The sequence below is a fragment of the Cyanistes caeruleus genome, chromosome 1 (genome assembly GCF_971803275.1).
Source record: "Cyanistes caeruleus chromosome 1, bCyaCae1.hap1.1, whole genome shotgun sequence".
NCBI classification, from domain to species: Eukaryota; Metazoa; Chordata; class Aves; order Passeriformes; family Paridae; genus Cyanistes; species Cyanistes caeruleus.
Window position 1 is genome coordinate 145,716,967 of NC_141701.1, and position 21,894 is coordinate 145,738,860.

At 40.8% G+C, this 21,894-nt stretch overlaps 1 protein-coding gene across 4 annotated transcripts in view; it reads right to left on the reverse strand.

Annotated features, from left to right (window-relative positions):
* Window positions 1–21,894, reverse strand: part of DPP6 (dipeptidyl peptidase like 6) — a 539,779-nt gene that overhangs the window by 298,772 nt on the left and 219,113 nt on the right. The window contains exon 1 of one of the 4 annotated variants that reach the window (XM_086865521.1): window positions 4,687–4,752. The exons of the other annotated variants lie outside the window; for them this stretch is intronic. Within the exon in view, the coding sequence (XP_086721647.1) occupies window positions 4,687–4,737 (51 nt within the window). The 5' untranslated portion in view covers window positions 4,738–4,752. Of the gene's footprint in view, window positions 1–4,686; window positions 4,753–21,894 lie in introns of those variants that run through there. 4 annotated transcript variants of the gene reach the window in all.

Genomic DNA, 21,894 nt, shown 5'->3' on the forward strand with positions numbered 1-21,894 from the left:
AAACTCTCTAAGCCTGTAAAGGTCCTCTTTAGACTGGAAAAGATCACTGGGTCCAAGCATTAACCTGACTCTGCCAAGTCCACCCTAAACTGTGTGTGTAAACACCACATCTACACACTTTTGGAACACTTTCAGGGATGGTGACTCCACCACTTCCCTGGGCAGCCTCACATCTCTTTGGGTGAAGAACTTTTTCCTAATATCCAATCTAAAGCTTCTCTAGCATAACTTCAGTCCATTTTCTCTTGTCCTATTGCTTGTCACCCATGGGGAAAGAACTGACCCACACTGGTCTACAACTTTCTTTCCCTGTTGCTCCTTACCTAGGGACAAAGGAGTCTGAGGGACTGGAGCTGGTCCCAGCAGAAGCAGTGGTGGTGGGAGCTGTTCCATCCTAATCCCTTTCCTCCTCCTTTCCTCCACCTGATCACAAAGCCAGCAAAGGGAGGAGGGGAGAAAGCAAAGGGAGAACCACAAAAAAAGAAATCCTGACCCCTGTGTTGCCCTCTGGCAACACAATAAGCAGATCCCCCAAGACAGCTCCCACCCCTGTACCTCAGATTTGGGGAGTCTCTGTCAGCTTTGCTCCTCTCAGCCCCCACTCCTACCTGCCAGCACTAACCAGATCATCCTCAGGCAGGTCCTCGCTGCTCAGGTTGCCGGAGGGATGCTCCACCTCCACCTGGGAAGGCACCCATGGGTGCTGCAGGCTCATCCTCTGCTGCAGGACCTTTCCTTCAGGATGTGCTCAGCCCAAGCCTCTCCCCACCTGCCTGTGCTGAGCGTCGTTTGCAGACTTTCAGCTGCCTCCTCCCTCTCTCCCTCTCCTCTCCTGGTCATCCTGCCCCCATTAGTGCCTGCTGCAGAGGATGGGAGCAGCATCCCTGAAAATGGAAAGTGGGGAGAGTGCAAATTGATGGGCTGTTGCAACCATTAGCCTCCTGTCAAAAGCTACTAGAGGGAGAGGCAGAATAGAAACCATCAAGAAATTTCCAGAGATGTGCGTTCCCTTCCTAAATCCATCTTTGCTCATTCAGATCTGGGGCCATCAACTCTCACATCAGTTCTTGCTCGGGCAGAGCTGCTGCAGGATGCTCTGACACAGCACAGCCCAGAGCAGCTGTCCTGCACACAACAAAGAGAAAATGGAATTCTCCAAACGCTGTGCCCTACTGATGGACAAGCTGGAACCTGCACTCGTACCCTGTGCTCAGCAATGAAAGGGCAGATCACTGCCACTCGAGGGAGAAGGAAAGCTCTAAAAGTCTGGACATACTTTCTGTTAACAGGTTAAAACTCTAAAAGCCTTGTTGCCTTTAAGGCTGGGGCTCAGGCTATAATTCTTAAAAAATATAATGTATTTTTACAGCACTTAAATAAGACTTTCTTTTTGCATCTCAGTCCCTATACATGCTAACACAAGCTACTTGAAATAATATTTATCAAGATGTGTATTTAAGAATCAGAGAGACTTAAAAATTGCTCCAAAATCAGTGTTTTTATACCAATTTACAGCCTAAAATACAAAAATTGTGAAGTAGGAAAGTACAGCTACCTGAGGGAGTCAGTGACAGTTCCAGGAGCTCTTCTTCCAGAAGAGAACAAATTGCTCCAGCCCATTACCATAAGCATTTTCCAGAGCAAATTACAGGGATTCTTCAAAAAGGCATATTTGCTCCAAACACCCCTTCAAACACTTAGCATGAAAGGCCATAATAGGGTTTTATATCCATCACAGTCTATTGGGTCAAAAACACATTAAAAAACCTGGAGCTTAAACACTTACAGGTATGATGGATCACAGTGGAGTGTCCTATTGAGTAAATAATGTCTGCTCTAAAGTCTTTTCTAAATAAAGGCTTACACAAGAGAATCAGTGGCTTTGCAGTAGCCACTGTATACTTCCATACTGATTTTTATGTTTCCATGACGATTGCTTTACTTTTTTATTGCTAAGAAAACTCGGCACGGTGTTTTTTATCAAGACTGAGGCAAGTGTTAACCAGACATCTCTGCATCAGGAAGAACCATTTCTAACAGGGTCTCAAAACTGCCCAGTACCTGATGTAAATGTTATAACCCTCAGTCCTCACCATAGCCCAGCATTCTCATCAAATACCATAATCTCTAATTTGCTTTATAATAACTATAGGCAGATTTTTTTTGAGCAAATGTACTCAAAACTGAGTACAGAAAAATTGATTGCTTATTGTTTCTGCTTTTTTATGACCCTATAATTCATTTCCCTGGGGTTGTTTTTCTGGTAAGCCTGGCTTTATGTCCTTACTGGGCTGAGTTGGCTGTACCTTCAGGAGTGTTTAGTAACCAGCCTCTTCTCCAGCAGGAGGGGATACCTGCAGAACATTCTGGGAGATTTAACTGTCAGTGACATATTCCAGCCCTCTGGAGATCAGCGTGAAGCACAGGCCAGACCAAGAATTAGTTGGAAACAATGAGAGGCATCCCACGGATGTCAAAAACCTCTGGAGAAACAAAAGTGAAGTCTCCCTGCTTTTTGCTGAAGGACATTCTATTTGGTGTGAAAAATGACAGATACTTTTCAAACAGTGCTATCTTGGAGTGTATATAATATTTCAAAAATATCTTGAAAGCTTCATATTTTAATAAACAGTTCCTACATCCATTTTTTATTAATATGTTTTTAAAAGAGGAGCAGAAAATTAACAGTGTGAGTCAGATCATCAAGAAGTCATAAATCATCACAGCTCCACTGGTTTCAATTTATACTGCTTGTGAAAAAGACTCTCTATACCTTTCTGGAACCAGAGAGTGAATTCATCATCCCCAAATAATTAAGGATTTAATTTAATTATCTGTTAATCTCTTCATTTTATGACTGGATTCTGAAGGATGGCAAGAACTACGGAGAGCTATTGCAAGGGATGTTAATGATAAGTACAGTGTAAATCATAATTTTGATATATCCATAAATACTGAGCAAGTTAATGCTGAGAGTTAAGTGGAGGAAGAGACTGTGTGCCATATCATAGACATATAATCTCCTGCATAAATATATTATGGCTTATTATAAAAGCACACTCTGCACAATATAAGGTCTAACCCTTTTGGTTTAATCCCAACCATAAAAGCCTTCTTTGAGATTTTGATGTACTTCTATCCAGAACACTTTGGAATTGGAAAAAAAAGGCAACAGTAGTATTTAAAACTGACATTTGATTCTGCAGAAATTTAATTTTGATCTATACTACCCTGAAATGCCAGGTACCACAATGATGGAACAGGGACAAACGCTTCAGGGAGAAGAGCAGAAAATGCATCAATTAAAGGATGCCTAATAGCTTGCAGTTAAATAGCTTTCACAAATAGGAGTAAAGGACAAAGCATTCAGCTGAACAACAACAGACACAGCTACATGCAAATAAAATACTTCTATCCAAGAAGGACATTTTGTCTCTTACAACTGAACCGCTCCCGGAGCCCATTTAAGTACCATGCTTTGACTACAGTAATTATCTCATGTCACTTAATATGATATAATATCTACTTATGCTTAATGGATCTGTTTTAATTTCTAAGGAAACTGCCTGTTTGCACAAATGAAACTTGTATGATGATTAAAATATAATTTTCACTCAGGCAATAACACTTTTCAACAAACAAAACCGTAAATAGAGATGTTACATCTATTTGAAGACAGACTTACAAATGTGAATGTCCTCTAGTATTCATTCAATGCCCTGACTATAAATTGCTGTATATTATGGAAATTAACTATTTCTCATCATTGAATATCAAAGAAATGAAAGAATATAAAACCAAAGCTAAGTTAAAGTAGTCAAATCAATGTTATCACTAAGCAAGTCAACTGAGTTTCAGATCAGGGAAAATACACATTATTTAACTAATAATGCAACATAATTTGCATAATTAACTGATATCAGAGCCCCATCTTCTGAAAGCATCCAAACAAATGTATTTAAAGACTTTTAAATTCCTTTTAAAATGGCTACTCTTTGTAGCAAATGTAACAATGAGAAAAACTAACCCCAAACTTCTCAAGGAAACCCAGTTCATGAGACATCAGAGAGATGCCAATTTCACTTGTTGCAACACATTAACTTCATGCTTTTTAGAGAATCATCTGTTTAATTTCTCTTATATCCAATCTATGAGAGACATGCAATTGTTTACCAAGTAAATATGACAATCTATTATTATTTAATTTGACCATCATGCTAGATTCCAGTGTTGCAAGGGCTTTAACCATGTCCCATTTAGTTCACCTCTACAGCATATCTCAGCTCTAAAATACAGCCTGAGGGGAAAAGAGGTTTGGTTTTTTTTTTGTAATGCCTTTTTTCATATTCATCCTACCTTGAATGGCATTTTTTAAAGGCCACAGAGGAAATCAGTTTAGCTCAGTTTCCTCAAGAGCTCTTACTGTATAAATGTTGTTGTTGCAAATTCTCTGAAACTTTTCTCAAAAGTCAAATAAACTTGAATGCCTAATGTCTCGAGAAATTTGCGAAGATGCAGATAATATACAAGAAAAAAAACCCAAACAAATCAAACCTGCAATAAAGTCTGATCAAGCAACGTGCATGCAGTCAGCCAACTTGTCCACAAACACCAGAATCATCTGCTCACAATTTATTTCCTACCATTGCTATTTTTCTAATAGATTGATGCATATTTTTCACTCACCCTCCATATTTTTTTAAATCTCTTCATTCTGGACAATTTGGTTTTGTTCATCTCTGACTTCTGTAGATCACATACATATCCTATGTGGCTGTAGACATATTTTACAGCCAGTCAGGAGCCTAAAACAGTAGAGTGATGGATATTCTTGAAAACAGAGGCACTCCCTGGCTTTTAATGCTGCTTCCAACAACCACACAGTTCACAGCTCAGCATAAAGTAACCAATAGCTGAACATAGGCATAAAAAAAAAAAAAAAAGAAAGCCAAAATCCCTTCCTTGAGATGATACAGGGAGAAGTCTTGATCCATCCAGTGCTTGATTTAGGTCATTGAAAAAAAAAGAAAAAGATGCTATTATGTCAGCCATCCAACTTTAAGATGACTTGTGAGCTGACAGTCATGGTGCTTTAAAGCACTGTCATGATGAGTCTTTACAAAGGGATTGTTTTAATCCTATATAAAAAAAAAAGAAAGAAAAAAACAAAAAAAAAGAGGAAAAAAAAATCCAAGCTACTTAAGCAATATGGAAATCATATGATATTACAAAAATATCTGCAATGTGCTGCAAGGGAATGAAGATGAGAAATACCTCATGTAGTGTATTCTAATTTATTTCTGTGGTTTCTTAAGGGTGGGAGATTTGTATGATTGTGCACATCTACAGACCTGTCATTCCTCCTAAATTGTTTTTAACTGTTTGTCTCTCTTAAAATAAAAATAAAATATCATGTAAAATAGAAAACACAGATATGTTAATTTTTAAGTTCCCTGAAAATCAATCAGTTACTCACAAAACTGTACAATTTTTTTATGAAGGAAAGACCTCAGTGAGAATATCTGTCCAGGGGGGAGATCCCATAGAAAGTCCCAACCATAAATATTTTGATCACAGTTCATGCTACCCAGCTCACAGGACACTATAAGAGAAAAGGACCATTTGGTTTTATCGTTCATACATCTGTGTTTCTTGTTTTCCCTTTTATAATTTGAGGAAATTGAAAAGAAAGCAGAAAGAGTGTGAAATATCCCTCTCTGGTAAAACATAACCCCCCCTACTATATCTCAAATCCTTTTCTGGAATGAGAAAATAAGTTTGTTTGACAAACACTGATTTATTACTGGCAGTTCCAGCTCCAAAGCTGATCTTCTGCAGTGTGAGGAAGGATAAGATGTGTCTACAGGTGTGACTACACAGAGGACACCCTTTTGAAGTGTCAGCTCTGATGGGGTGCCTGGTGGTTGTAACCCAGGTGCTGGGAGGAACTCGTCCAGCAGAGTTTATATAAGAGATTTGCTTTGAATACCTGCTGTTGTGAGTAGCTCTCAAGAAGAAAAGGGATGGCCACCATATCCTTAAGTGACTGATGCTACTTTCTTTGTCACCATACATTTTCACCTCTGTTCTACAGCATCACAGAAGGAGCAGCACAACTCCTCTTCCCATCTTACAGCACAGTGCAGTGTGTACTTGATCAGATGACACTGAACATAAGACCACATTTGATATTCTGGTCAATATTCACACAGCCCTTATGAAACCTTTCTTTTATGAAAAGGCAGAAGTGCTGTGGGTCTGAACCCTTAATGTTCTCATTGTGCAAGGTGCCATTATTCACATGGTACAGCAAACCCATATGGGGATGTGCACTGACCTGCAATTTGGGACCTGGCCCACGCTTCCTAATGGCTGTGAGATGTTCCACTAAATGTAAAGATCCTTTTCAAATGTGGATACCAAATTTTAGTCGACATCAAGAGCTGTTGTGTGCTAATTACGGAAATGACAGACTGGTCCTGTGGATCTACTTGATTATTTTATTCTCACATTTAGTATTAGAGTCCTAATGTTGTTCCATGAGGAGCATTCCCATTTATTTTAATGGCAATGGAATCTGACCTTTGTTCAATAAAGAATAAAAGTGACTCATCTCATGTTTATCTGAAAGGACTAGATATACCTCATTAAATTTCTTCATACCCCCTTAGTAATCAGCCTCTCAATTATCTAACAGTATTCCAAACTTTTTCAGGCTTAATTTTCTGTCCTTCTGGCAATGCACCCTTTATCTGACTGCCACTGAAGAGATGAAGAAGAACATTCCAATTTTCTTAGCATTTATTGTCAGATTAGTTAATGATTAGTTAGATGTAAGAGAATGTGTAGAAACCCTTCTTGATGCTGTGCAATTAGTATTGAGGCCCCAAGCACTCCAGTGGAGCTCAGTGCAGATGAGTGCTGTTCTGGGAGCACGTGCAGGCACAGCTGTGTGACTCCAGCCTGGAGCTGTGCCTCTGAGCAAACCCACAGTGCCAGCTTTATGAATGAAATGAACCCACATGCTGCCCACTAAGAGCTGGGGCATTATTTCAGGCCTATGCTCCTCTTTCCCATCTTTTTATGCACCACTAGACACCCACAGCTCAAAGTGCACCTCCCTGGGCTCCAGTGATGCCCAAAATGAAATGGAATCTCTCCCTGGGATGGTTCCTCTAAGCAGCAGAAGAATGTGATTTGTATTCCTTTCTCCTCCAAAGATGGGAATGAACTTCTGGTTGTCCATGCTGTAAGAAGCGAAATTACTGTTAATTAATTACAATTAGTTTTGCTTGCTGTGACCAGGGCTTACAAACAACACAGCAAACCCAGGCCAAGGTCAAGCCAAATGTGACTTTACCTTGTGGATTTCTCTTTTGTGGTTTAAATGCTATGGTCAGGAGCAAGAGAAAATATTTCTTCTGAATTAAAGCCACTGCAGACTCATTCAAAATGCTTTCACCTAACCCAGTTAAGGGCTTTTGACGTTCTAATGTGCTGAAAAGTGGCTTTCAGCACATTTTTAACGCGGCTTCATGATAAAATCCTAATTCAGAAATAAACTGCCATAGTTCATTCACTCTACTCATTACTCTGACAGATCCACTTTAGGAGAGCAACTTCTCTCTAGACACAGGAGGTCTGAAGCCCACAAATGTCAAAGCACTGGCTTTTCCCAGGTCTTGCTGACAAGGTGAGGGGGTTTCAGGAGGTCGGAGTGGAGTCCAGATATTAAAGACCAAATCACTCTCTCATGTCCTTCACCTCCTTTCCATAAACTCTGACCTCTAAATAAACCTCCTTACAGCAAATACAAGATGTAATTCCTGTTCTCTCTTCACTGAACCATAAAACTTCTCCTACATGACCCACACTCTGCAAGAAAGAGGTGAAGAAATGGAGACAAACACAGGCACAAAAAAAGCTACATTGATGTTTTCAAAAAAAAAGCAACAGCAACAGTGAAATTTCCCACAAGTTCTTACAGATTATATTTCGGTATTAACTTTCTCCATTTGGCTGCCTTGGTGGGTTACACATTTGTGCCATTGAGCAGTGGCTGCTGCTGGGGCTTTGCTGCTTTGCTTCCAGTAAGGTGAGATGCTCAGCTTTTACCCAGTAATTTAGTTAAACATAATGGAGTGAAATCATCCCAGAATATTTACTGCAAGCTCAAAATCCCACCTCAGCTGCATTTACTGAGTGCAATAACACTATGTGTGTTCCTGTAAGTATAATTTGGTTCCTATAGTGGCTCTCAAATTAACAGAAGAGGAAGAAGATTTGATTGCAGTAATCGATCACAGGATTATAAACCACCAGTGTGGAAGGCAGTGAGAACAAATCTGCACTGCAAGGAGTTACTGGGAAAGTCTCTGCTTTCCAGTAAAGACTGAGAAATATTAGTAGGAAATCACAGAGTACTGCTGACACCTCATTTGGATAGTGGGTGCAATTTTGGTCACTCATATTCATGAGAAATGAAAACAAAACAGGAACAGAAGCTAATAATGTCTGGCAAATGATTGGGGCAGTGGAGGAACTGTCTCATGACAGAAACTGCTGGAGTCTAATTAAAGTAAGGCTGCCATCTATAAATATACTGAGAAAGGAAGCAGAAGTGGGGAAGAGCTATTTAATCCCAAATTTAACACTGGCACAGGGCAGGTATGTATAAACCAGAACAAACAAATGCAAGCTAAAAATCAGAAAATGGTTTGTGACCATCTAACTCTGGGGTAACTTCCTAATACAAGCAGAAAGGAGCAAATGTTACACCAATCTAAGATCATTGTTGAGTGGTTTATGAGGGGGACAGGATGACAGGGTGCCTGCATCACAAAATCCTGAAAAGCTGCTACCAATTTCCTACTCCTCACAGTGCTCTCCTGACAGAATTAGGCAAACATCTTTGCAAGCTGGACCTGATGCTCAGCTGCACTGTGAGCAGCAGCTGTGACCCCTTTCTGCCCCCAGTGAGAACACAGTGGTTCTCACTGTAAGAATAAGTGGTCTTAGAACTGCTCTAAATTTCTCCATGTAATCCCCTGGGTCCATTTGGCACCAGGGCATTGCCTGCTCACCAGGACATGATCTGATCATACCCCTGCACTGGAGATCAGTCACAACAGCCAGATGCAGAATGTTCTGACAAGAAAATATAAAAATCCAAACAGACAAACAAAAGCTAATAAAAAGCTAACAACCAAAAAGCTACAAAAGAGGAAAATATATCAATCTACAGTGCTGTTTGCTTATGATGTCCTCTGAAGTGAAAGAAGCAGAATCACACTCTGATTCCCATCACAGCTCATTAATTGACTCTGAAAATGGATATAGTACCCCAGAGCCACAGCCCAAACCAGTGAACAGGGAAAGTGAGATTCCAAACTCATGGAGAGAAATATCAGAGCAAAAATCCCCCCTGTATTATTGCAAGAGAAGTAACTGCTGGAAGTAAAAGGAGAAGGACTGAAACACACAGCTCCCCATCTCATTTCATGAAGATCTTATAATGGCTTGGACACGTGTCAGTGTAGCCAAGCTGGGGTGAAAACAGGTGCAAACACACGAGGGCACAGCCACAGGAAGATGGTGTGTCCAGCTCTGCCCACAGATAGTTGTGACTCATGGATAAAAGCCTGGAGAGAGGAATTTTCACACCTCCAGCTTCCCCCTATCGCTCCAGCCTGAGCTGCCCATTGTAGTCTCCAAGGATGATGACAGCTTTTGGCCAAAATACAGAAAACTGACGTGTTCTGTTCTTCCCCTGCCTCCAGGACTGGTTGTACTCATTGTGCCACTGGCAGCACTGATTCTGCTGCATGCTCAGAGGCAGGGAATTGGATGCCAATTCACCCCCAAGCAGTATTTTCCTGCTGCCTGCCACTATCAGGAGATTAAGGACAACATGCCCATTGCTATCCCACCCTGCCCTGTCAGATGGTGCCCGTGTGAGCCACACAGATGTCTGAACACAGCTCCTGCTCACTTTATTTCAAAAACAGACAAACCCAGGAGATACTTTTAATGAAGTTCCTCCCTTAAGTGTGCAGCACACTGCAGGGCGCCGCCACCTCGGCTGTGGCAATAAAACACTGTGAGATGGATCAGAAAATTCATCTTTTCCTACCAGGTTATTTTCAGGGCAGGACAGCTCACTTATGAGCACGTTGATGTGGCACACAGCAGGCCATTGTGTACAAGCCATTGTGTTGGCAGGCTGAGGACAAGCAGCTCCCTTCTCTGGCATTGCCTTCCAGCCCCTCGTGCTGGGAGTTTCACTGAGCCTGCCTAGTGCTTCATGGAAGCACCAGCCATCACAGGGCAAGGAATCAGCTGTTTGCAAGCAAAAAGCACTGGGAAGAAGCCACAGTGCAGCAGTGTGAGAGTACTGAAGATCATTAGCAGGAGGAAATAATGTCTATTTAATGGCCTCTACCATTTGCATATATATTAACTCAAATACTTCAGCACATCCATGCACTTTTCTAGAGAAATATGAAAGGGGAAAAAATGTCTTTTCTCATCTATAAGTGCACACAGGCAGACATAGAGGCTTTGCAAAATGCAGCACCTATTTCTGCTTAGTTATTCCAAGTCACACTCAGTGGCTGATTTCCAGTCTGCAGGAGATGGAAGAGAGAAGGCTTGAAAGCAGCGTGAAACAAGATAATCTGAGACAACCTGCCATCTCCACTGTCTGTCACTAAAAGGCCCCATTTGTTATAGATTTTATACTTTTTGCAAGCAGTGTCTTCATCAAACTCAGCTACACAGATTTTAGTATCAGTATGAGGCATTTAACAGGTTCTCCTTCCCTCCACTGCGTGTGTTCTGTGTCTCAGCTTGTAGAAAAGATGTAGAGAAGCAAAAGCAACATTTCTGCCAGTGTGTTCAGACCATGGCATACAGGATAACCAAACACCTTCACGACAATTCAGTGCCAAAAGTCAAAATCTCCTCACTCATACTGAAGGTAAAACCAGACAGAAATTAGAGTCTTTTAAAATTGTGATTTCTGAATCAACTGCCTGAAAATTTGCATTCTCTCCTATAGGGAGACTTACAGCAACACCTACTCCTGATGTGCACCACTGGCTTCACTGTGAGGTCCTGACTCCTTGACCAGCAGCACTGATGATCTGTGGCATGCTGTGCATTCAAGTCTTGGACTTTGGCCTGCAGCAAAAGAGATTTGGGATTTTGTGGTCTCCTGTCCTCTTCAAGGGACATTTGGATGAAATCCTCTTCTTGCTTGGGAGCAAGAGGGTTATGAAGAAGTAGGAGAGAGAAGTGGACAGACAGAAACACAAAAAACAGTCAAATCAATCCTCCTGAAAGGCCAAATTTGTTAAAATTGTCAAATATGAATAGACAAGTGATCTGGGATCCATGGGAAGATGCACTAGTAAGAGTTTCCAGATCTCTCTGAGCTTCTCCTCTGTCCAGGCACTCTGCAGCTGGGGCAGCCCAGCTAAGCAGAGACTTTCAGGACAAGAAGCTCCAGGGCTGTCTTCCACCACATTCTGGCAGTTTGACAGCTCACTGTAAACCTCTTCTACATATAACAAATTACAGGAAATTATATTACACCTTGTAGTAAGAAAGTCCTGATTCTCTGGAATTAAATTAAAATAATTTACAAAGTAGGAGTAAAGAGTTAAGCAGTTCCTGTCAGATATATTTCCAGTTTAGAAAATTCCACTGATGGAGATCTGACAACCTTTGTAGGCAATCTAGCCCAGCAGCTACAGCTGGAAAGTTAAATGTCTAAGCTCATTATTCTCTGCCATGTCTACATCAAGACCTAGTAATAGTTTTTCCCCTTTGTCATTACTCTAGAGATAAATAAAATATTATATATATATATATTAATATCTATACTATATATAGATATTTATATGTGATAAAAAATATCACTGTGTGTCCCTGTGACATCAGGCATTAAATAATACCTGGGTTTACACTTTAAAAATTAATTTTCCATCTATGGTAGAGATTCATTCTCAGGCCTAATAGATGTTATTTTATAGAGGCAGTTTCTATTTCTGTCCCTTATTAGGTACAGTTAAAATTGACTACATTGTATTTAATGGTGCACTGCACCCTGGGTGAGTGTGTTTTTTCTCTCTAAATTGTGCTCTCTCTGACACTGATCAGTGATACAACACTGTGCCTTGAAGACTTCTGCTTTTGTTTATATATCCTGTGCATTCCTGGGTTCTTAGGAGTAGTAATGGTTTACCAGTCCTGGCGTTATTTTCCCTAGAGTTACTCAGGCACCCAAAGTCAGCTCGTCCCCAGTCACTGAAGGCAAAAAACATAACATCAAAGGTCATCAACTTAGGCTTAAAGAAAATACACAGAAAGCTACTTTCTACCCCTAAGAATATAACCTGTATTTTATCAATTCATAAACAACATGAAATATAAAGCAATTAGGACAGACACAGATGTAGTGACTTTGGAAGATGCCAGGCATGGGGAGGACAAGTCACAATCCACTGTTTGTGCCACCATTCCCTCAGGGTTTTTCCTCCATTAAAGGACAAATTCTACAGGGGAAGTAAAACCCAGTCACTGCCCCTGTTCAGACAGATTTTCCATCTGAAGTTCCCTCCAAGGTGACCAATTAATGTTAATCCAGAGGGCATTTTGTGTCATCAACCATTAGCGACGCAATCAGCCCATTCACGGCCATCTACTGCCAACACATTTGGGTCATTATGAAGATGGATCATTTTGAGCTGCTAGTTAGAGGGAAAAAACTTCTTATCCCACTCCCATTATCATCCAGACCCTGTTAGATGTAATTACCACCGGGTGATAAGGGAGGCTAAGGAAAGGGACAGACTGAAATATGTCCTCAAGAGCCTTAAATGCTTTGGATCTTAATTCCTTAAAGCCCCTTATCATTCCAAAAATATTAGCTTTGCCTCCAAAGGTGGGACTCACTTGGTGAAACACAGGCAAGAGAGGTCTCAGCAAAGCCATCCTGGACACCTTTGGAAGTCAATGGAGCTCAGGTCTGTGAAGTCACAGGGCTCCTAAAGGAGACTCCTAAACCAGATAGAAGAGGCAGGACCTGGAGTGCCATTATTGCTCTTTGGATTATAAAGAGATTTTTAGGTGACTGGATCAGATGGAAATGCCTTTGCTTCATTAAAACAAATTCTGCCCTGTGAGCCTCCTGAGCAAATTTTCACCACCTCTGATAAAATCCTTCACGTTGCAACCCTTGCACATTTTTGGCACTCAGGCGAGCAGGATTTTGTGTGTGCACACCAGGACAGGAGGAATGACAAATGTGCCCAGGGCTGGACACCAGCAGATACCAATGTCCCTCAGGGAAGTGCATTTCTTTGCTTTATTTACTAGGAAAGCAGAAATGCTGGCAGGCTCCTTCTGCCGCTAGATTTCCAAGCAGCTGCCCAATGACCACGTCAGGGGCTGGTTAGGGCACTTACAGCATTCTCTAAATGTTTAATATTTTATTCCTCCCTTGAAGCATCTGGTGTAAGTCACTTCTGGAAACAGAATGCTGGACCAGATGGAGCATTAGTCTGTGACATTCTGATCTGGTAATTCCTATGTTAATTTTTATGACAATTTAGATGGGCATTGGCCACGGGGCCCAATCTCAGTCAATTTATTAGAGGAAAATTCTTTTTTCCCCCTTTCCTTTCCTACTGAAAAACTCTTTTTTTTTTTCTTTTTTTTTTTTTTTTAATGTTGATTTTCACAGTGCAGCACCTGGGGAGAAAAAAGAGGCATTGCAGATTTCAGGAGTTAAGAGGTGGGCTCCCACTGCTGCCTCAGACACAGAATGAAAAGGGGAACATTTTTTACAGTTGTTATCTGCAGATTTGGCAGATGTCTTTTCAACTATTTAGGAGCTTAAGTACTGTGTGATATGCAGCAGTAAATGCAGCATTTAGTGGTATTATAGTCAGCATCATAAAGAGGCCTGAAGGTTCCCTTATGAACCCCAGTTGTGTTGGCTTAGAAGGATACGGAAAAACAGTCTGTGACTGCAACATGACACATTTTTTGGAAATGATCAATAATCCTGAGCATATCAGAGTCCAAAAGACCCAGCACAAGTGATCATAAAGGGCACTGATTTTCACCACATTTCTGAATATCAAAGATCTTTCCATGTTACACTCAAGAAGAATAAAGGCACCCCAAATTATCAGGCACCTCAAAATGCCACTCTGAGATACACAAGTCTGTTCTAAACTGCAGAAACTACATCAGGTTATGCTGTGCCCCCACTTAAAGACAGTTTGATTGATCAAGGTCAGCTATGAATAATACTGACAATTTTACAGCCACATAATTTTCTCTAATTAAACCTCCAGCTTCTATCTAGGTACTTCTCCCTTATGTTGTTTGTGCTTACACATCCTTGTGATGCCAAGCTGTGAAAAATTATATGGGTCATATAATCTTGTCACTGTTCTTTTCTTACATTAATATATTAATTCCAAAAACATAGAGCAAAAATATGAACAAAAAGCTTCATGACTACATTTCAGTGTGAGTAGATGTGAGTCCTTGCAGGCATTTTAGAGATTAGCAGTGCAACAAATTATTAGTTCCCCTAAATATCTGGTTCTGGCTAAAGAAACTAATCATATAAAACTGAATCATTAGCCTTTGGCAAACTGCCTCAGTTCCTGTTAGAACAGGCTGGTACAAGATGAGAAATTGAATGAGGTAGTTTGGATATTTTTTCTTTTTCAATAGCACAGGAATGTAGAAAATTTTTGCCCATTAATTTTTATGCACTGAATAAGGCCTAAAAACATCCAGTCAAAATAGATCTGTTGTTTTCCAGTTGTGTTTATGAAGGATTCCTTGTCTCTGTATGCATTTAAAATATGCACTGTGATTGCACTTAAAGGTTAATGGGAAATTTCATGTCATTTTTGTCAGGGTTTTGTTTCCTTAAGTTACAGTGATGAAATGGCAACGTGGTGACTTTTCCAAAGAGTTTCACAGGGCTGCACCAGCAATCACACACTCATCACTGCTTCAATGGGAGTTTTCTGCATAAACTTATTCTGGGCTGGGTTTGTACCAGTAGGGCATCACATGGAGTAGAGAGGACACAAAGCTGCACCATCACTGGTGCCATCAGCCTGAAGTACAGCAGAGGCAAATGCTACCCTTGTTCATAACACCACAGCCCAGAAAAGCCAAGATTTAGGGACAAGAGGGTCCTGCCATTTCTGGTCACCCTATGAAAGTGGTGAAAGTAGCTCAGAGAGCTCAGACAGAGCACAATTTGCTGCTGAAATGCCTCTTTTTCAGCTCACCCCTCACATCTGTGTAGCTTCCCATCCTCTACAAGCCTTTGCCAGAATTGTTTTACTGCTTCACAATAGAAACCAGTTGGCCTAAACCCAGTCCTGTGAGAGTGCATCTGCACAGGCAGTCCTGAGAAGGGGAATGGCCTGGGAGAGACTGTTTATCCCAGAAATGCCACTGGGAGAATTTTTTTCCTGTTACCTGAGTAGCCAAGTGTCTGATTTACACTGAATTGAATATTTTGACTGCATTTTTTCACATAAAGAATTAAAGCAGCTTGAGATAGAAGCCTGAATGAATGCAGTCTCATGCAGTAAGTTCACAGCCTCCACATCAGCAATGGAGGCACCTGGGGATGTAAAAGGGTCAGAGGATACAAACACACTCGGAGCCTGGGTTTCCTACAATCACAGGATCATTGACTCATTAAGCCTGGAAAAAATCTGCAGCATCATCAAGTCCAACCTTTGACCAAATACCACCATGACCACCACACCACAGCACAAAGTGCCATGTCCTTTTGTGTTCTGAACGCTTCCAGGGATGCTGGCTCCACCACTTTCCTGGGAAGCCTGGCTCAATGGGCTCTTTCCATATCAGGGGGCATGGAAAATTCAGTTCTAGGACTTTCTGAAAAATAAGGCACAAATTTTCTGGCTGCCTCATCATGTCACCCTTTATCTCCCCAAAAGCAGCCCTGCAGCACCAACACATTGCCAGTGCACAGGGAGGAAGAACCAGGGCAGCAGCACAAGACTGCAGTGCCCAATGTCAGGAGACATCAGCCAGGGGTGCTGCTCCTGGGGTCATCAGTGACCAGGCTGGGATGTGCTGGGTTCCTTCTGGAGGCACAGGATCATACAGCCACCTCTACCTGAGCCATCCCACAGAGCTGGGAGGGTGAGGAGGCTGAGAGAGAAGGAATTTATAAGTAGGGATAGGAAGGCAAGCCTGGAGCTGAAAGATATGGGATAAGAGAGATCCTCTTAGAGCACATCTGAAAAGATTGAAGCCAGGGAAGAAAGAAGCAGAGAATCTCAAGGAAACAGTGATAAAGCAGCCTGGTGGGAAGGATGTGAATAAGAGAAGGTTACAGGAGCAGGAGGTTGCTGAAAGGCAAAGAGTGCCTAGAGGAAAGATACCTGGTCCTGACAAAGTGAAGACAGACAGAAGAAATATTGTTATCTGGGGCAGAGTAGCTCCCAGAATAGAATATGATCTTCTCCCCTATTTGGAGTAGGAAATGACAATTCCTATCTATAGACATGTTTTAACAACTTCCACATTTTTTTTCCCTTTATTTCCCCCTGTTGCCTCCATCAAAACCTTCAACTCTCTGAAGTCACATTAAGCAAGTTCTAATAGTCACATGGAAGATTCACCATTTGTTTGAGGGGTAATGCACATTTGTGACATTTCCTTCACCTGCACGCTGGTGTGAGAGACATTGGTGTGAAATGAGATTTATTCTCTGAGCTGAAGCGCTTGTGAAGGTCAGCAAAGTTCAAGGAGCAATATATTAGCAAGGCCTGCTTTGGAAGAATTCTGGCTCTTTTGTCAAGACAGATGATTTTTCTGAACTGATTTCTGAAAGGAATAAGCCTTTGAGAAAATCATTAATTCCATCCTGAATACAATGAACAGTAAGAGGAAGAAAGAAAAAGCAGCATCCTGCTGAGTTCTCTGAAAAGATACAGATTTCATTTTTCTTGAAAATTACTATCAGAAGCATGGCTGGGCAATTTTTACTCCTTCTGTTGATTTTTACAGGTGTCTAAATTTGGATGCAATCTATTCAATAAATAAGTAGGATGATTAAAAAGAGATTCCTTGTTGGATTTCCCAGGCTGTTTGTTTCTTTGAAGATGCCTCTCTTTTGTTACTACTGGAATTATGTGAACTAGAACAAGATTTTGGGAGCCTCTTGTGTGTCTATCAGAGAAATTGTTGAAGTGGTATCACCAATCCAGGCAACTTTCAGTGAGAAACAGGATCCTAAGAGAGAATCAGTTTTGTCATTGGAAACTATCCCACTCTGCTCTCTCCCCATAGGTGATGAGTTTTGGAATGGCTCAAAAAACCGTGGGATATCTGTGCTGTGTTTAAGTCCCTAATTTATAATGCATGCAAACTAATGGACAAGCAAATATGTGCTTTTTAGGTCTGGCTGCAACCATGAGACCCCCAATTTGGATCCTGAGGCAGCCATCGGATCTGAGGTGTCTTCCCCATCCTTTGAGAAGGAAATTAAAGATTTTAAAATTAAAACAGGCTGATGACAAAAATAACCTATTTTGAAAATACGGTCAGTCAAGAGGAAAATCAGGCCAAAAATATTCATGTTTCTTCAGAAGAACTGTGTTAATATAACACTTTCAGTAAAATTAAAAGAAGGGAAAATATGACAGAGCAGCAAAACTTGATGAGCTGATATTAATGACTCTACTTCTTGTAATGATCAGAGGGAACTGTCTAGACCAGGAGACCTATTAAGTCTTTGAGAATAAGCAATACCTCCTTTTGAGAGTGAGAGGTTCAATTAAATAATCTGAGTGAGTTTTTGGAAGTTTGTCCAAGGCAGCTCATCTATGGGAGACTGCCTCTGAAATAAGCCTCCAGGCCCCAGTGGAATGTGCTTGGCTAAAAGGTAGCAAATTCCATCAAAATCATTAATGATGTTACTTTCCGAATTCTGGAGTGCAGAGGATAGCCCTGGGCTCAGGAGGGCCAGCAGTGAGATGAGCTGAAATAAATATTGAGTCTGTCAGAACTCAGTCAAGCTTCTAAAAATAGTGCTGAGTGTTTTATTCATACAGGTAAATTACCTAATTTCAAGTCCCTTCATGGTGTTCAGCTCCCAGCAAGGCTGGGATTGGCCTTCTGCCATACAAATGACCCTTGTCTTGACTCAGGCACGTGAGCCTCAGGAAGAAACCAGTGAGAAGCAGCCCTGAAGGGAAACTGAGGCAGAGAGGACTGCAGACAGGGTGACAGCAGAGAGTGCAGAAAAACCATTTGCTGTCCTTTCAACACTGACTCTTTAAGAACACTTATTTATTCTAAAAACAGATAATTTTTTGCAAATTGCTGATGTAAATTTTCCTTTTTTCCCCCTTGATGTTCAGGTATTGATTTCCTGTGAATATTTGATGTGTGAGATGGACAGATTTAGGAAAATTTTTTTTTTTAATCTACTTTTGAAGGTATATACCCACATCCCCTGTCAGCCTCTGTACATATACCCAGGGGTCCCTTATTGCCAGTCACTTACACCTGGCCACTCCATAAAGCCAAAGGCCATAAATTGATTGGCACAATGGCAGATTTTGAAAGATTCTTACAAGATTGATGTGAGGAAAGAATGTGAGAGCTCCTTACACGTGCCAGGCTATAATCTGGTAGTTACACTTCTTTAATATCAGCTACAGTTCCTTGTGTTAACATTTATCCCTTGTAGCTTTTTAAAAGTCTTCTCAATATTATTCATTAGGTCTGGACAGATAAAAGAGATTGGGGGACTCTGTTTTTTCATTTGATTTTTTGCTTTTAAACTTTTACTACATTTTGCCCTAGGAATTCCATTGTCATCAGGATGTTATTAAATTAGGGGCATTAGGGAATCTCTTTGAGTTTGAATTTTCAAAGGCCACCAGCTCTATTGTGCTTATTTTTTGAGCAAGTGTTGTACAGATTTGATAAAAAAAGCACATTCTCCTATTTTCTTCAATATCAAAGAAGCAATCATGTGAGTTGTTTAAAACTAATCTCTCTCAATATGGGTTTCAGTCCTGGAAAAGAGTGAGTTTTCTGAGGAAGAATGGGTTAATAAAACTATTTAAAATGAAGAGAAGGACAGAAAAAGGAAGCAACAAGCAGCAATGGGATGAAAGCAACCCTGGACCTCACCAGAGGGAAAAATATTTCCATGGTATCTGTATTTCAGTCTGTAGAATAACCTTCCAGTGCATTCCACACAGAACAACACTTCAAGATATTTGCAACAGAATGGGCAAGACATTGCACAGCAGGGGATACACAAACTGGATAATCTAATAGATATTTCCCAATTCCAATGCCTGATGGTTTTGGAAAAGAAAAAACCCAAACAATTGTTACAGGAAATACAATAAATCTCTTACAATATCAAGCAATAAAGCAGCAATTACTAAAGGTCATGACTGTAATTAAACAGCATTATTTATTTTATTGCCAGAGCTTCATTTTGTATTAAGTTAGATGCTAACCCAGTTAAGCTAACAGACACATTTACTTCCAAATATTTTTTTCAAATCTTTGAGAAAATTCATTGCTGGAGAGTTGAGTCTCTTTTGCTCATGGGATGGTTAGAATTGGCACCTCTTCATACAAATATAACAATACATAATAACTAACATTTTCTTCAATATCAAGGTTAAAATTAATTTTTAATGCTTGCCTTCTTGTATTCCTAGCTGTATTCATTCATTTTTTTCAGTGTAGGCTCACTCATCTGAATCCTTCTTGCTTGCCAGGCTCTCTAAGTCACATTTTGGTAAAGCATCTCATCTACTACTGAAAGTACAGAACAATATCATGATGCTATTTTCTTCTGTTTAAATTCCTTCATTTTAAAAATTGGGGTGGGGAGAGTTTTCCACTTGATGATGTGTGAATACTCACTAGCAGACTTTATTCTTTTGTCAAATATTGCTTCTGACAATCACATTTGTGGTACTATTCCTCAGCATTTTGATTTCCAACTTCATGCTGGGCTTTTTTTATCATTTGTTTCCATAAAGTTTAGTTGCAGATGTACCTGGAAGTTTTGCCCTACTGCTTCAAAGGTAATTTCTGGATATGAAATTCATATCCTCAGCTTCCCATTAAAGGCTGATGAAAAGAGAAGTCATTAAAAGCTTGCTATGTAGAAAAGCCTGAGCTAGCATGGAAAATAAGAAGGGAAGGAGTGGAATGGCTGGAGGCAGTGAGTCCTACAAGGTGAGACCCACAGCTCCACATTGCCAAGGCACCCATGGCTCCACTCAGACCCAGCTCCAAGGAGGCTGTCACAGCTCTTCTCCTGCATTTGGACCAGGGAAATTGCTCAGTCTTCCTGGCGAATTTTACCCAAAGTCATTTGCAGGTGGAACTGATCCAAAGTGAGGATCACCAAGCAGTTCCTCACTCAGTTTAATACCCAGCAGTTTGGACACTGAGTGAGCACCGAGATTTCCTTCAGACATTACAGAACAAACCCTTCCCAGAACTGCAGTCCTGAGCCAGCCTGTGAGGCCCTGTGGTCTTTTCCACAAAATATTTTTATGCTCCTCACAGCCACCCTATTCAAAATGTTTTCTAAGTGGTCTCCAGCCACAGTGAATTTTAGGTTTATAATCTCCATGCCATAAAAAACATAATTCAGCACACTGAAATGCTGGATTCCCAGGGACTTGGCTGCAGGGGCAAGTAGTCATCATAGAGGAAGAGATCCAAAAATGTCAAAGGTGATAAGGAGAGAGGTGAGGCTGAGAGGTGCCAGAAACACATTCAGGCAGCACAGCCCCAGAGCCAGCCAGAGCTGGGGATGGAGTCCCAGGTTACAGCCCATCACAGGGACCTCAGAAAAGTCCTCTGTTTATTTTATGAAAAAGGAAAACCTCCTACTCTGCCACAGGTTTGGTGTGTGTGTGACACTGTGACACTCAGCAGAGCAGCACTCCAGACCTGGAATTGGGAATTCCTGGTAGCTGTGAGCTGGGCCAGACAGGAGAATTGTTCACTTCCCAGCACTACTCAGAGATAGTAGCATTACACAGCTTTTAGTTACATCAAGAACTGCAAATATGATGACTATTTTCCTAAGCTATAGAAAAGCCTCCCCTATTTCAAAAGTTTATCTCAGCTAAACAGAATGCTTTGAAGTCTTTGAATCCCTGTTTCTCAGCTAAACTATGCAGGCTTTCAAAGGCATCCATGGACTCAGGAATGAGGAGAAAATGACAGATCTGAGCCCCATTTTGCTTTTCAACATTCACCCTGTGCAACAGATTTAAACAAGTTGGAAGATCCAGGACAGCTCAAGAGTTCAAGTTTTGCAACTTGAAATTCCGGTGCATTGTCCTTCTATCTCCTATCTGCATTTCAAATTGTATTTACCAAGTACTTCAAATTTTTCTTTATAACAGGTTATTAATCTGACACATGATTTCGCAATACTTGTGCATTCAAATTCCTGCACAGTTTGGCAGATACATCTGACCTTGCTATTATCCTTCCTTTAGGAGATTTATACAGCATTCCTGCTTTGGAAAGATCATTAATTAGCATGCCAATAGAAAAAATGAAATTGCCTGCCATCTCCTATGTAAATGCTTTCCCATCTGTTCCATTCTCATTTCCTCTGCACAGACTCTACCAAAGGTAGCTTTAGTTTTTATATTGCTCTTAGAAAATAGTGCATTCATTGTTTTGCAATTTAAATCTGTTAAATTGTGTTGCATTGTGAAATGTGGCTCTATTAAAGTAATATATGGATTCATGCAGTCTCTCAGTATCTGAGCAACATTCTAGCAGATTTGGTGGATGTCCTTTCCTTAA